This window comes from Panthera leo, chromosome A2 (assembly GCF_018350215.1).
Source record: "Panthera leo isolate Ple1 chromosome A2, P.leo_Ple1_pat1.1, whole genome shotgun sequence".
Taxonomy (NCBI): Eukaryota; Metazoa; Chordata; class Mammalia; order Carnivora; family Felidae; genus Panthera; species Panthera leo.
Genome location: NC_056680.1, coordinates 113,378,905 through 113,396,295, shown reverse-complemented (window position 1 = coordinate 113,396,295; position 17,391 = coordinate 113,378,905). Strand labels below are relative to the sequence as shown.

Genomic DNA, 17,391 nt, shown 5'->3' with positions numbered 1-17,391 from the left:
GCAGTTAATTTGTAGCACTTATAATCCCTGCCCTGCTCCTCACTGCCCCCCCCCCCCCCCACACTCAAGTTAAGCTTGATTGCAGTTCCCGGTATCTGAATTTCTAACTAGCCTTCACTTCTAGGTGATTTAGATGCCACACTTTGACAGGCACTTTCCAAAGTCTTTGTGATCTGCTGTCTCAGAGAGTGAGCTGGTGTTCTATGAAGGGTGTTGGTCTAATGATCCAAGCATGGTAGAGACCATCAAACTGTTGTTTATACTTTGGCTACTAACTCATTTACTGGACAACTGCCTAACTTTTCAGTGTTTCTCTGCCTGACTGGAGATTTTGTCTCGGGGATGATAACAGAATTATAACACTCTCATGTCATTGGCAGTAAAAGCTTTATAAACGAAGTGAATTTTTACCAAGGTTTGTTTGCTGGGCAGACACAGGAATAAGTGAACATTCTCACTCAAGTTTTACTTACTAAATTCACCAGAAAGACATTTGAGGTGGGGGTGGGGTGGGGGCTGGGTAGTTGGCACTGTTTATAGGGGAAGTGAATTTAACCCTGGCCCCAAACAAGTGCTCCTGAACCAAAGCCATATCCTTGTAAATTGTGGGCTGATCCCAAGTCAGTAGAACCAATGAGTTTGTCTGGTTCCCCTTTTGCTAAAAAATGGCTGCCTTCTATCTACTGAAAATGCAAACATTTAGTAAAAGCAAAGCATTCACTTTAAGACTTATTAAAATCAATGGGGGGAGTTTGCACCTTATCATCCAATTGCTTTCTGGTAGAAAAATGATTGTGGGAAATGTGAGGTTGAGGTCACTTGGTATCTATCCTTGGGAACAGATGGTAGTTTTTAGGAGTGTTGCCTGTAAAACTTTGCTCTACTTTTGAGAGAGAGCAAAGCATGACAGATGCCATCATCATCTCAGTTTTATGTATTCTTATTTTCTTCATATTTATTTTTAGCCTTGTTTTTGTATGTTTAAAAGGCCCATTTGTATATTATAGTTCCAAAGGTGAAGCTAGGTGCAGGTGATTTTCCTCTCCAAAGGGGCCTTATACAGTAAATACAAATTTGTCACACATTAGCAATAAAACCAACTTCCCCACCCTTCAGATAGGGTTCTTAAGGGGAGTTTGGAGATTATCAATAAGCCCTGGCTGAGAGCCTCTCTTGCTGACAGTGTAGGGGTAGGGGAGCATTATCTCAACAGCCTGGGTCCCCCAGGGGGTGCTGTGTGTACGTTATCTGGTCAGGGAAGGGGCAGATTCCATTACTGGGCTTCATGGTGCTCAAGCAGCACATCTGGGCTGTAGGCTTGGACAGTGGACCCCTCGGACCCTCTGGTTCTCTTAGACCCATTCCTGAAACTAACTATGGACATGGAATTCACACTTAGCATTTGTACCTAAGTCCAAGTGACTGAATTTACTTCCTTTTGTGGGTAACGTTAAGCCTACATGAATTCACTAATTTCAGGGTTAGTCATAAAACCAGATGGACAGTTTCGTCCAAAGATCACATCTATTTAGGTGGTTCAGGTCCCTTCAAGGACATTTTCATGGGACCTGCTCAAGTACAGTTTTTTGTTACCTTGGTATTTCAAGAAGAAAGACAAATAAAACAACCAATAGTTTTATCAGTTTTATCTGAAAACTCAAGATACATATACTTCTATTTTTTTTTTATTTTTTTTTTAACATTTATTTATTTTTGAGACAGAGACAGAGCATGAACAGGGGAGGGTCAGAGAAAGAGGGAGACACAGAATCTGAAACAGGCTCCAGGCTCTGAGCTGTCAGCACAGAGCCTGATGCGGGGCTCGAACCCACAGACTGTGAGATCATGACCTGAGCCGAAGTCGGACGCTCAACCGACTGAGCCACCCAGGCGCCCCCATATACTTCTATTTGAGAAGAAATGTAGTTCAGTGCCTTTGGCATGAATGCGAAAGATAGTTTGGGTGCTGTATCAAAACGTTTTTTTCCCACATGTATTTTGTCTTGGTTTTGTTAGCTGATAATCTTAGGAGATTATTTTGTGAGCCATTAAAGTCCTTATATTGATACTCAAAAGTGCTTATTAACAGATTCTCAGAATCATTCTTAATACTGAAATGTAGGTGGGGAATGCTGTGTTCTTTATTCTTGACAACAGCTCTTTGGTCCTCAACAAGCTGCTACCTACTGCCAGAAAGTAATATCTTAGCTATTTTTGATTTGAACTCTTTCTGTGATAAATGGTCTGTTCAGGATATTGCTCCTGCCTGGGCTGAGTTTAAAATACCCCCTTTTGGATCACTTAGTCCCTGGCATGGGAGGGTCTTTGGATCCCCACGGTACTCCTAGGCTTCTCTGGTCTCTGCAGAGGTGCCTATGACCGTCAGGGGCCCATCTCAGCTAGGTTATGGTCTCTGGGCCTTTCTGCTTGTCTTGCCCTATATTATCTCTTGCAGGGGCTGTAAACTCCACTGTTGACTGATGCAAACTCCATCTAGCCTATGGCCCTTTATAAAATAGGTTCCATTGCAGGCCTCTGCCCCCAGGGCATATAAAACTTGTGAGACCTTGCAGATTTCCTATCCTGGGGAAGAGGAACAACTCAGGAGTGATAAGCTCCATACCTCATCTACCCCTTGTCTGCCCTCAGCTTTACTGTGCTCACTGCTGAATCCACTGTGAGCATGCTGACCCCCACGTGGGGCTGGCGGCGGACTGTGATACAGTCTCCCTCCCCTGTGTGCTAAGTCTCAATCTTTGTGTAAACCTGCACTCCTGTTTTTGGTGTCCCCTCAACCATCTACCTGGCCTCACCTTCTGAGAGTCCAAGCCCAGCCAGGGAAGATGAGGCCCATAGCTCTTACCTTTCATCTCTGCTGCCATCGGTAGACATCTGGTCTACCATCTTTAGTGCCCTGTCCCTCAAACCCAACAGTCCACTTGCAGTATCCTGGGAATAGCCTTGAGCTTTCCTAGCCCATTACTTCCTGACAGCTCCTTGAGGGGGACAAGCCTGTGGCTTATCTGGCTCAGGAGAGAGGGATTTGAGATTTGAACTTCCAGAGTTGGTTTTTGATGTGCAAAGGAAGGTAACATTTCTTTGTAAATTTTGCCCTTTCAAGGCAAAATCCTAACTTGGATGTCAGAATACAAATACTAATGACTTTGTTTCTATGTTCCTTATCTTGTACTCTACCCCAATAGTGGGTGGGTCTGATGAGAAGAAAGGCCCCATCCATGGATGAAAATGCAAAAGGAAAAAAGCACATTACCATGTTGGAGTATAAGGTAGCTACCCTTGATCAAGCACTTTAGTCCATCCTTTATTCCACATACCCAGCCTATAGGGTGGTAATTGTTAATATCTCTCTTCTTCAAGTAATGAACTTGAAGTTTGGTGAATTGATATAACTTGACAAAGGTCATGTGCTAGAAGGACTGTAGGAATGGTGCCGTATTTTTCCCCAAATGTGTAATAAAAGGAAGTTTCTTTAAATTCTAGCAGGATGGATTAGATGAGAGTTATGGAAAATTTCACATCTTTCCTTGGCCTCCTCTTGAGCTGCCCGCCCTCCATCGATTGCTATATTGATTGAGCTATTTGGTGTCTTCATTTGTATTTGTAAACACAAGGACTCTTAGGGAATTCTTGGTGGTTCCTCTGTATGTTTTACAATTTCCCTGTAATGTCAATGAGAAGATTTAGCAGTAGCGTTACTGACAATTCAGGAATTAAAAAAAAAAGCTTATGAGCATCATATGAGTGGCAGAAACCTTTTACGTTATTTTTAAAAAGTAGATTGCTGGTCTACCATAAAACCTTAGTTAAGTGTCCATGTAGATACAACCTGTTGTGTTTTCTTTTTTTACAATCCTAGAGGCAGATTTGTATAGCCAGGAAAAGCCAAATCCAGAGACTCAGTTTCAGTTCTAGATTAGCCACTTGACTTAGTGGCTTCCAGAGGCTCATTTTCTTACTCTACGAAATGGAGCACATGCCTCTGGGGCTTGTTAGAGATTGCGGGGGGGGGGGTTAAAGGAGATGCCATAAAGCATGTAGCTTCACATCGGCACATAGTTAGACTCAGAAATTACTTTTCTTTTATTCCCTGAGATCAATCTTTTAGAATTTTAATTCCTGAGAGAGATACAGAGTAAAAAAGTGCACTAGGGTCTTTTTAAATGAATAATCATCTTGTATCAGCTCAGCACCACCTCTGCTCATACCTTTACCGTATGATTATAGCAGATTGGCCTGAACCTGTCCTGTCACCAGATCATATCCTTGTAAGGCACTTAAAAAATGAAAGCTCTTCTGTCTCTGAAGATAAACACTGAAGAAAAATGGTAGCTAAGGTTAACTCGATTTTTTTAAATTGAGGTTTTATTTTAATTGGATCATGTATAAGGCATCTTTGCATTGAAAGGAAACTTGTTTTTTTCTGATATGTTTCCTCAAAAGAAGGGCAACCATAGAGCTTACTGGGCTCAAGTACTGATTAGTTCTTTATTACTCTGGCCAACTGAGCAAGTATTTATGATCTAATTAAGATTTGATACAGGATGCACTTTGCTCTTTTGACATTATCATTTTTCTCTGTTGAATAACTTTTCCATTGACTGGACATGTATTAAATGGTATTCAAAAGAAAACACTATAAAAACCTATTACAAAGTGGGGGAGAGGAAATTTGAAGAGTCTAGGCTACACGACAAAGGCATAAGAATTGAAGGGGGATCCTCTCTGCCTGAGGGGAGGATAAATCATGCAGGCAGCTGGGCAGCAGGGCAGCAGTCCAGACCTGGTCGCTCTGTGGCAAGAGCTGCCTCTAGCAAAGTGTGCAGAGCTTGGAGCATCAGATGGGGAAAATGGCAGTTTTTCAGCTACCTCTCATTTTAGCCTCCTCACTGTGGATTTATTATGTTGCCTGACTGCTGTGCATTTCCAGAATATCAACACACCTATATTCACATGTTAGTAAAAGCAATACCTTTCTTTTGTGCAGCAAACAATTTATTATCTTCTCTTCTATAAAAGCAGGGTTTAGGAAGCATGGTGAGAGTTGAAGGAAAGGGGTATGTATGTAGGAGCACTTAGCAATGAGTAAGTCATTATGGCCCTAACTTTTACAGACTGAACTCCTGGTAGGAAATTCAAGTCAATTTTCATTAGACTGTTTACTGTAAGCCTCCTGTGTTCTTTGTTTTCAGTCTCACTCCTTTTCAGTTCATTTTGGACAGTTTAAGTCTTCATGGTGGATTGGAGCAGGTAGAGAGACCTGGGTACTTGATCTCCTCCACCGACTTCCTGTGTGATTCTGGGCCAGCTGTTGAGCATCAGAGGCTTCAGCGTGAATGGTTCACAGAGCCGGGATCACATGCGTCAAATCTGTCCAAATGGCACAGCCCCATGCTGAGCCCCACTGCACCAGGAATGCCAGGGATGGGGCCCTGGAGTCTGACTTGGTACTCAGGCCCCTGTGTGACTCTCCTGTTCTCTGAGTGGGGAGAGGCAGGAGTCTGAAGGGAACGGGGGCTGTTGTGATCGGACTCACCAAGTCTGTGGAGGAGAGAACGAACTGTAAAAGAGGCTGCTGGGAGGCTGTGGCAGTGACCTGGGAGAGAGGTGGTGCAGTCCTGAGCTCTGATCCTGACAGAGAGGAAGGAAGGTGGAGACATCTCAGAGGTGGAAGTGACAAGGTTTAGTGAGAGACTGATGTGAGGGCAGAGGGGAGGGAAGAACAGGAAGACACCTGGTGGTGACATAAACTAAAATACTGCAAGAGGAGGCTTGTGAAATCTAGTGGACACGATGCTGGTGATTGCAGACCTTCGTGTCCTCGCACCTTGGGGACAGAAGCGGTACCACCATGCTATCATAGCTGCTTGTACATAGCAGGTGCACAATGGTCTGCAAAATGTTCAGAGTGTCACTGGAGATGTGGGCTGGGACTCTGAGGAGAGGGCAGAGATGGAGACACAGATTTGGAAATAACCTGTATAACCATGAAAACTGAAACCAGAGGAACAGATAAGATCACTGAGGAAAGAGGCAGAGAGAAAAGAGAGCCTGCGGGAAACTTGCATTTTTAGAGGATTCAAGGATGATAATGACCAGCAAAGAGAGTTTTCAAACAACAGTCTCAAGTTCAGTTCACAGGCTAAACCAGTGGGGGCTGAGAAAAGGCATTTGGGACAGAGATGTTGTAGGCATTGGTCAGCTTTCAAAGAGAAGTTGAAAGGGCACTCTGGGTGGGCCAGATGATAATACTCTACCACAAATCTTGATGGTGAATACGGAGCAGTAGTTTTCAAATTTTAACACGAGAAAAAAAGTGACGAAGTGAAGGCTGCAACAGCTTTTTCCCCTTACTTTTTAAAAAATAGAAAAGATTTGAGCATTTTGAAGCATTTGTGATTATATATTGGTAACCAAAAATAAATAGACTCTATCAGCATTTCTCACCGCCAGCTCGTTTCCATGCCGGCTCCGAGGGAATGCAGTACTTGCTGAATGTGGATGGAGTGTTGTTGAGGGGCCTCCTAAAATAAATATTATGGCCCCTCTCCAGGAATGGTACAAAAAATAGCCGGTTATTTAGATAATGAGGAACTGGGTTCTGCCTCCCATGGCCTGGAAGCACCTCAGTGTTTTCCTAACATTTTAAAGTCCACAACCCATTGAACACACAAAACAGCCCCACCTGGTACACATCTCATCGCATTTGTGAACAGTACCTGACGTTACTGGTTGCGATGCATTTTGACGTTTACATTTTTTTTCCTGTTGTAGTTTATTCTGTTCTGTTTCGTTAGAAAAGAAAAAAGAGAAAAAAGAAATACTGGCGAGGACCCCCATGAATGGACTTGTTGATGTGCAGTTTGACCAGCACGGTACCATCGCATCCTTGACAGACACAGGCTGGCACCACTGTAGAAGCATCCCTTATCCCGGGAGGGCTGGCACAGGTTACTTCACCTCATGTATAAGATGGCGATGACTTTCCCCATCCATGTCTTCAGGATGTATGAACCTCAAATGAGAGACCCGTTAGAAAACCTTCCTTCATAAAAAAATGCTCCAAAGGTGAAAGATGGTATTATTGCCCCAACTTTAGTTGTTGGCAAAATACTCAGCGAATTACTTCTCTTGACTGTGTTTGGTGATTTCTCACATTGGGACATGAAATGTTAAATTTCTCTGTGTGGTGACATTTTTGGACGGTGTGTAAATTAAAAAAAAAAAAAAACGGTTTGTAAAGAACACTCTCAAGTATAGTCACCTAGCACATCGCGATCCTTGCGTTTAATTTGTGCTAGTGCGGCTCTTTCTAACCTTTGCAAAATTCATTAGAAATTAAATAAGCATTGTTGTGAAAGGACGTCCGTCTTCTTTGTGTTTAAATAATAATATTAGTAGAGTTATTAAGAAAGTTGTCTTAGCAACCATCCTAGTAAGTCATGAGAGAAAACCTGTTCTCCTGAAGGTAACAAGGAAGTGATAATTAAGGCAAGCCCTGAAATCTTGAAGGCTGTCTGCAGTAGTCCATCTGGAATGACTCTTGGCTAACTTACAAATAGGTGCATTTAAACTAAGTACTCTTATGTGAATTGGTGCTGAGTAATCCACATATATACTTAGCACGTAAAACATGTGGATTTTCATGTTTACTATTGAAAATATATGCTTTAGATCTTGTGCTTGTGACTTTCGTTGTGTAAGTTATTTCAAAGGCCTTTTCTTGCTTTCAGACTCTGGGTTGAGAGATAAGGAGATGGTTTGTGTTGGCAGAGAGTGAGGCTCCCAGCCTCCCTCGGTCCCAGAAGCTGTCATTCCTGTGTACGTGTTCCACTGGAGGGAAATGTCCCAGAATCAATATTTGTGTAGGAAATTTTCCCCAACCTACTCTTACTCCGACCAGATAAAAGAAAAATACAGCTGAAAAAATCTAAATAACTGCTTCCTCCTCTTTCTATCACATGAGCCACACCACTAGGAGGCGTGAAGAGAAAAGTTGTCTTTGTATGTATTCCCTGACATTAATCTTCATGTTCATGGATGCCTAGAAGACTCCTTTTTAGGTGACTAACTGTATTTCATATGGGACGCTTCCCAGGGTGATGATAAATCCTCCGAAGTGCAGAATAAATACACTTTTCTTCCCAAATGATGTATATGAACTACTGGCTGAAATATATTCTTGGAATCATACTTTTTCAGTGCTTCCAAGAAAATAATGTTATTTATGTGTTGGAAAAGACCACACTCTTCCTTGTCATCAAGATACTGAAGATAAGAGTCTACCAGAACTTTGAGAGTCTCCATGGTGCGCACTGAGATGGATTGCTGAATTACCTTGCCAAGTCCCTGAATTTCCTTGTATTTGTGATTCTTGCTCTGTGAATCGAACTGTATTGCTGCGCAACTAATTTTGAGGTTTTCAAAGATGTGATGAGAAATGGAGTATTGTTGCGTGGGAATAAGCTAGAAATACAGGACTGAATCTTTATCCCAATTATGCTTTGATGCTAATCCCCTCTCCTTTGTTTCTATGCATATATACTAAGAATCATGCCTAAATCTTAAAAAATAGTGTTAGCCCTCAATTCTGAAATTGTTTTTCATTGTCCTGCATGTCAGTGTGCAATAATAAATGCCTAGACACCAGAATATTGTTTTAAAAACAAAAACATGAATTTAGAAGGCAAAATATTGAAAAATTTAATTTTCTTCATTTGTATCAAAACAAACTTCATGGGGCACCTGGGTGGCTCAGTCGGTTGTGTGTCTGACTTCAGTTCAGGTCATGGGTTCGAGCTCTGCATCCAGCTCTGTGCTGACAGCTCGAAGTCTGGCACCTGCTTCAGATTCTATATCTCCCTCTCTCTCTGTACCCTGCCCTGCTCATGATCTCTCTCTCTTTCCCTCTCTCTCAAAAATAAATAAACTTTTAAAAATTAAAAACTAAAACTTCAAAGAGCAAATGTTGAAATTAAAGCGTAAATCAAGTGCCAAGGTATGGTTCACACTTCATGTAGATGCACTTGTCCCATGTTAGTTGCCCTCAAGAAGAATTATTCCCCATTACAGGTAAAGACTTCCCTTGTTTCAATTAGTTGAGTAAAAGGCAAATAGAAGTAAAAACTTCCATAGCCATTGCATTTTTAAGCGGAATTTACAATGTTACTCTGTATTTTTCCCTTGGCATTCTCACCTCTAGTTTTTCAGAGAAAACATAAGAGTTTTTCTTTCATCTTCACTTTCTTCATAATTGGGCAGCAGTAGCAATAGGGGAGCCCCTTGGAACAAGCACAACTGGAACTTTTTGCTGGAAAGGGAAGAAAAGCTTCTGTCCACTTCCGCTGTTGCTGCTTTGCCCCTAGATGCTCAGTGATAGGCGTGAGGCTAGTTATTCATGGAGTTTAATACAAGAATTTCCCTCCCCTCTTTTTTCATAAATAGTTATGAAAGAAGTAGTTCATGTAGGTAGGCGTAGTCAAGCCGTGCCGTTGGGGGCACTTGGGGAGGGAACTGTTCATCCAGTCAGTTTTTACAGAGCTCATACGGTGTGCACAGCATTTTAGGTGCTCTCTGTGGTAAGCACCTCACAGTAGGCAGAAAAGGCATACAAAAGCAAAGGGAATATGAAACGGTACTTTAAAAACTATAGAGCGGAAAGCACAGTATTTGGTACACAAAACCATGCAAAGTGAACCCATAAGTACAGTGCATGACCTCACTGTCAGTAAGGTTGGTAATATTTTTGCCCTGCTTTTGATGGAGAGTGCAAAAGAATAAATGGCACAGAAGATAGGAATAACTTATTCTACTTAGGAGTCATCCTTGATTGCTTCTTCTCCTCATCTCTGTCCACCATCAACCATATTCAGTTCATTGGCAAGTGGTGTCCATTTTGTCTAAAAAGTCAGCTCAAATCCTCCATGTTTCTGCAGCTCATTGCCACCTCCCCGGTCTGGGCCATTGTCATTTCTAGTCACGATGTCGGCCGTTGGGAGCACCTGGGTGGCTCAGTTGGTTAAGTGTCCGACGTTGGCTCAGATCATAATTTTACTGTTTGTGGGTTTGAGCCTTGCATCCGGCTCTACACTGACAGAGCTTGGAATCCTCTCTCCCTCTCTCTCTGCCCCTACCCTGCTCGTGCTCTAGCTATCAAATAAATACATAAACTTAAAAAAAAAAGATGTTAACAAGAGTCACCTAAGTGGCTCCCTATTTCCTCTCTCTCTTCTCTTAAGTCTGTTCTCCACAAAGAAGTCAAAAAGAACTTTGGAAAATACACATCAAATCATGCAATTCTAACTTAAAATTCCATTGTGCTTTCCCATGTTCTTAGGCTAAAATCTGGATTCACGCTGGGCTTTCTCTGGGTTTGTCTCCTATCACTCTCACTATCACTCTCACCTGCCATGGGTGGCTCCATCTCAACCTTGAGGTCTCCCCCCAAGTGTCACTTCTTCAGGGAACTGCCATCCCTGCCTCCCTCCCTCAAGTGTGACCTCTCCCTGTCGGTTTTCTGTCATTGCCCCATTTCTCATGATCTCTAATGCCATCTTACTATTTTTACTGTTATCATCGTTACCGTTACCGTTATTGTTATTGTTAGTTGTAGTAGTAGTTGTTGTTGTTCACTGTCTCTCTTCCCAACCAGGATGTGTACTTCGTGAAGTCAGGGTTTATTGGCCTTGCTCGCAGGAGTAGCCTCAGTACCAGGCACACAGTCACCACTCAGGAAATATTTTTAGGGTGAAAGAGCCAACTGTACAAAGAGCAAAATAATCAAGTCGGTCCACCTGGATCAGGGTTGTATTGAATGTCAGTGTGAAGTTGCAGGATAGGAGGAAGCTAGAGAATTCAAGGAAGACCTTCAATGACAAACAGGGAATTTATACTTGATAAGATAAGCGATAATATAGACCAAAGCATGGTACTTGTTATATTATTTTGAGACTGATTATTTTGGCAATTGTGCCCCAGCTGGATTGTATGAAGGAGAGGGTGGAATCAAGAGCTTTGTGTTAGGAGGTTGTTGCCTGAGTGCAGAAGGGTTGATAAGGACTTGGATAGGGAGATGCTGGGAAGATACAGGAGCAGAGGTAGATTCAAGACTCCCCAGTTTGGAATTTTGTGGTAACAATGCACTGAGCAGTCTAAATATACAATTATGCTTTCTTTATTATATGACTGTAAACTACCAGCCAAGAAACCCACATTGTTTAAAAAAAATTACTGTTCTCAGATCAATTTGGTAGAAGCCTTCAACTACACCCTAAATCCCGTTAGAATGAAGCACAGTACTGACATGCTGGTCAGGTTTAGGTGAAGAACCTACGAGAGCAAACTGTTCCACTGCCATTGATTTAATAAACAAGAAAATGTACATGAGAAGTGCCCGACGCAATTAAAGTTCCATCCAAATAATTAAAAATAGCACTGATATTTACGTTTTGTGAATCTCCCTAACATTGTTTTTTCTTGCCAAATTGCCATCTGAAAGGAAATTATCTAAAACTGCTTTCTTATGATGCTACATTGTTTTTAACATTCCTTTTCTTTTCTTTTTCTTTGCTTAAAGCAATTGAACAAGATGAAGACAATGGTGACAAACACGTAATTGTGGCAGAAGCTGAAGGTGTTCCAGATTCTCAGGTATGATCAGTTCTGTGACAGTTCCTCGTTACCCTTGTCGTCTGCATTGACAGTTGTGAGATAACGCAGGGGTTTGCAAATGATACAGGTTTGACCTTCTGTGTTCTGTAAATAGTGATACTACTGAGAATAAAGTGCTTGCTTTTGATAAAGAGGCATTTCACAAGAAGGGCCCTAAATTGTTAATGATACTTATAATTTGACTCATGAGGGAGGGAAAGACAGGCAGACATACTCCACTTCCCATAGAAAGCAAGGAAAGTAAGTGAAGGAGCGGGAGAGATCACCTTAGAGCACACCACCCCCTGGAGATGGCGGAGAAGAATCTGTGAGCTGGCAGCGTCGACCGCCAGGGCTTGGCCAGACAGAGGAGTGTGACGCCTCACCTGCCAAATTTTCTGTGCCAACGCCCAGCATCTAACGCAAGGAATAAAGACCTGAGCCACCCTAGTGCTCTCAGCTGCTAACTTGATGTAAATCAGAACATTTGAAGATTCTTGGCTTGGTTTGACCCATTGCACTTCACCTTCCAAGTTCTGTATCTGTTGATTGTAGTCAGAGTAATTACATTAATGGGGCACCTGGGTGGCTCAGTCGGTTAAGTGTCCGACTTCAGCTCATGTCATGATCTCAGGGTCCGTGAGTTCGAGCCCCACATCAGGCTTGGTGCTGACCACTCAGAGCCTGGAGCCTGCTTCAGATTCTGTGTCTCCCTCTCTCTCTGCTCCTCCCCCACTCACGTGCTCGCTCTCTCTCAAAAATGAGTAAAACATTAAAAAAATTTTTTTTCAATATATGAAATTTATTGTCAAATTGGTTTGCATACAACACCCAGTGCTCATCCCAAAAGGTGCCCTCCTCAATACCCATCACCCACCCCTCCCTCCCACCCCCCATCAACCCTCAGTTTGTTCTCAGTTTTTAACAGTCTCTTATGCTTTGGCTCTCTCCCACTCTAACCTCTTTTTTTTTTTTTTCCTTCCCCTCCCCCATGGGTTTCTGTTACGTTTCTCAGGATCCACATAAGAGTGAAACCATATGGTATCTGTCTTTCTCTGTATGGCTTATTTCACTTAGCATCACACTCTCCAGTTCCATCCACGTTGCTACAAAGGGCCATATTTCATTCTTTCTCATTGCCACGTAGTACTCCATTGTGTATATAAACCACAATTTCTTTATCCATTCATCAGTTGATGGACATTTGGGCTCTTTCCATAATTTGGCTATTGTTGAGAGTGCTGCTATAAACATTGGGGTATGAGTGCCCCTATGCATCAGCACTCCTGTATCCCTTGGGTAAATTCCTAGCAGTGCTATTGCTGGGTCATAGGGTAGGTCTATCTTTAATTTTTTGAGGAACCTCCACACTGTTTTCCAGAGTGGCCGCACCAATTTGCATTCCCATAGAAAAAAAAATAATTACGTTAGCCTTTTCAGTCAAGATGGCATAGGCTGTACTGTGTCAGTAAGTTTATATAGGGAATTGTTTGGAATTGTTTTGATGTGGTCATACTGAAAATGCTGTAGTCCTCAAGTTCATGCCGAAATTGCATTTCAGGCTTTCAAGAAACCTGGTCAGGGATTCCCCAACTTAGTGTATCCTACACTTCCTCAAAGGTTTCTTAAATCATTAAATTATTAGTGGGACAGATATTTCTAAACATAAACTGTTACTCATTTTTTTGTTTTTGAACTCGCTCTGTGGGCAAAGGTCTGTTTTAATGCAATTTTATTTCTTTGTCTCAAGAGGATACGCAGACCTGGCTTTTTGGGATTTTGTGATTTTCTTCTCCAACAGTGTTGTAACTACGCATCTGCAGGGTGCTCAGAGGAATGAAATCATGAAACCAAAAGAAACCAGTGAATTGATGATTAGATCGGGAACAGATTCTGTTTAGTTTGAAAGGCAAAGGTTAAGTTGGCTGGAGGCATGATGGTGGGTGTTACAGGCCAGGGCCACAGAGGAAGGAAGGCAGCTGTCACCTCATCTGATGTGTCTAAGAAAGTCTGACCTGCCACCACCGTACAAGCACCAGTTTTCAGTTCGAGTCTGCGGGTCCGTCTTTCCAAATGCTCTGAGTAGAGTCCTCAGTAGTTCAAGTCAGGTAGGTGAGCTCAAAGAAAACTTTGAGAATTTTACCATCAGACACCAAGGCAGAATTAGAAATAAATGTATGTGTGTGCACATGTGTGCCCTTGACACCAAAAGTTATTATTAATTTGGTGTTCGGTGTATGTACATATAATGGATTGAGTATCTACGTGCCATGCTCTGTGCTATTTCACCGTATTGCAGTCTTCCCTCCAGAGCATATTTTAAGCAAGTTAAGTAGAAATTGGTTTCCGACTCCCTCCGCATCTGTGACAAAGTATGCCACTATGGGAAAAATGCCCTCACGCTGTTGAAAACTTTGGGTATGTAAAGGGTTAAGATGGCAAGACTGGGTCTTGTATACAGCTTTCCCACCTGCCATAAAACTCTAGTTCTCTCCTCATGTGTTAGCTCCTTTCCTCCTTTTCTTACTAAAAATATCTTTCCTGCTTAAGAAACTCCCACTTTAATGCAGTGACGTGTGGGTGGAGTGAAGGGAGCACGTAGACTTCGGTTTGCTTCCCAGCCCTTCTTCCTAGCCTGTGCTTTTTCACAAGTTCTTTAGCGGCTAAACCTGTGGGCTGCTGCAGGGTAGCATCAGCATTGTTGTCACCATAGTGTCCCTGCATGCAGAGTCCCTGCAAGTGACCAGCATGCTTGATTTTCGCCTCTATAAAGCAGAGATATTATAAAGTTGTCTTGAGGTTGAAATGATACCGCACAGAAAATGCCTGGAATCCTGGCACATCAGAGTTTCTATGTTGGGCAGCACATGGGAGGTGTGGAGTGCAGCCTCCGGGGCCAGACGCCTGGGTTCTCCTCTGGTCTCTGCCACCGTAACCTTGGGCAAGTTATTCTCCTCTCCTGGGCGAGAGAGTCCTGTACTGAAATGGCATTGAGAGTTCACTTGTGCAGCAATGCGGATGCCGTAAACACTCTACTACGCTCTTTGTTTTCTCCGCTCCACAGTGAACCCTATGAAGTAGGGAATGTATTGACCACCACTTCACAGATGAGCTGGTAAGTGACAGGGCCAGGAATCAGACCAAGACAGTCTGGCTCTGACATCCTGGCTTTCAACGCCTATACTAAACCGCCTTTCTAACATCTGTAAAATGGGGATGATTGCTGAGTTGTTTTGAAGATTAGATGAATATATGTGAGACAGAGTGGCACTTGGCACATAGTAAGCACTCAAACAAGTGAGCCTCTATGAGTTGTTACCATTATCATCGTCTATCACATTGCTCTCTGGTTTGAATATTTAAGGCATATGACATGGTTGGGTTGCAGTATTAGTCTCTCTCTATATATGCTATCTTCACACACATACATACACATAGAGAAACAATCTAAACTCTTGATTCTTCATCACTCTTTATTTTTTTATACAATTTTTTTTAATGTTTATTCACTTTTGAGAGATAGAGATAGAGCATGAGTGGGGAAGGGGCAGAGAGAGGGAGACGCAGAATCCGAAGCAGGCTCCAGGCTCTGAGCTGTCAGCACAGAGCCCGACGCGGGGCTCGAACTCACGAACTGTGAGATCATGATCTGAGCTGAAGTCGGGCGCTCAACTGACTGAGCCACCCAGGTGCCCCTCTTTATCACTCTTTATATAGGACTAAAGGATTAAAGATTTTTAATGAAAATGTATAGAATTTTTGCCAGGTTCTGGTTTCAGGCTCTTAATGAGATCTTCAATGAGTAATTTATAATGTATTGAACTTTGGAAATTCTTGCTTTGCTTCAGGTCGCCATTGACCACTGGATTCAGGAATTATTTTTGTTGTCTCCTCTCTTACATTTGTATCAATCATCTTAATATTAAGCGATGGTAACTGTTAATTATGTACAGTAATTGCCAAATATTTGATGATTAATTTTCCAATAGCCAAAATGTGACTTCTTTTTAATATACTGAAGAAAGCTGTTATTTAAGGCTGGAATAGCTATTATAGAAAACAGATGACCACTCAAAATCCTTTATGTTGAAATTTATTAGAATTTGCCTTTTTTTCTTCTTTGTTATTTGTCTACTTTGCTGCCCAGCTTAGCAGTATGGTCAGTAATGTTTACAAACTGGAGCTTTAATTTCAGGTCAAAACAAGACAAAATACTGGTGTCCTCCTGACTCTAGTCTGAAAGTTCAAGGAATCAAGTATATGAAATCAATGAATCTTTGACTTCATCAGCTAAGTAAATGTATGACAATGTAGTTTTTAGTTTTATCAGAAGAGATTATGTCAGTATAATAGATTAAGAAAATTAAAAAAAATTTTTTTAATGTTTATTTTTGAGAGAGAGTGTGTGTGCATGCTCCCGAGTGTGAGTGGGGGAGGGACAGAGAAAGAGGGAGACACAGAATCTCAAGCAGGCTCCAGGCTCTGAGCTGTCAGCACAGAGCCCGACAGAGGGCTCAAACTCATAAGCCATGAGATCATGACCTGAGTCAAAGTGGGTACCCAACCGACTGAGCCACCCAGGTGCCCCTGAAAATATTTGAGGGAAATAATAGTTATTAAGTCCATATAATAAGGTTTCTGCCTCCTTCCCTACTCGCACTATGCTCTGGCAGGATGTAGTTTCATATAGTGTTTGTATAGGATGGGTCTGTCCAATCAAAAAGTGTTTTTTTAACACATGTAATTGCAGAAAAGAGGAGGACCAGAGAAATGAACCTCTCTGAACTTGGTGCATCACCTGTACAGTAACCAAGAGTTACTGAATCATTTCTGAGGCTCTGTGATGCCCCAGCATGGGGTCTCAGGCCTGTGCTAGTGATGCCCTGGGCATCTATCACATGCACTTTTCACTGTGGATGCAGCTTGTCCCTTTCCCAAAGGAAAGGGTGTGTTTTTACATTATCAAAAGACAAATTTTGGGGGGTGCCTGGATGGCTTAGTCAGTTAAGCATCTGCCTTCAGCCCAGGTCATGATCTCATGGTTTGAGGATTTGAGCCCCACCTCGGGCTCTGAGTTGGCAGTGTGAGGCTTGCTTGGGATTCTCTCCCTCTCTCTGTGCCTCTCCCTACTTGCTTGCTCTGTCTCTCTTTCAAAATAAATAAATACACTTTTTTAAAAAAGATAGATTTTTCTATCCCAACAAAGAAGAAATTTTCATAGTTTTCTTTCTCTCTCTGAATTTATGAAATGAATACCTGCTGCCCTACAAAATAAAATACCATTATTAGTAATTTGTAAATTTGTTATTTATTAGGATATTTAATATATCCTTATATAATAAATACTATAATTAGTTAATTACTATATAATATCTTCTATTATATATTGCATATTACGTTACAGTATTAATATATATTTAATATATTTATTATATTTTATTTGTTATTAATCTTCTTCTTATTATTATTATTACTATTATTATTTAGTGTGAATTGTCTTCTGAATTTTCCTGGAAAGGATTTTTTTTTTTTAATTTTTTTTAACGTTTATTTATTATTCAGAGACAGAGAGACACAGAGCGTGAGCAGCAGAGGGGTAGAGAGAGGGAAGACACAGAACCTGAAGCTCTGAGCTGTCAGCACAGAGCCTAATGCGGGGCTCGAACTCACGAACTGTGAGATCATGACCTGAGCCAAAGTCAGTCGCCCAACCAACTGAGCTAC

General features: G+C 41.9%; 1 protein-coding gene across 1 annotated transcript in view; it reads left to right on the top strand.

The window, feature by feature from the left end:
• Positions 1 to 17,391, top strand: part of RAPGEF5 (Rap guanine nucleotide exchange factor 5) — a 225,865-nt gene that overhangs the window by 100,248 nt on the left and 108,226 nt on the right. The window contains exon 8 of the mRNA XM_042919932.1: positions 11,594 to 11,667. Coding sequence (XP_042775866.1) covers positions 11,594 to 11,667 — 74 coding nt within the window. The remainder of the gene's footprint in view (positions 1 to 11,593; positions 11,668 to 17,391) is intronic.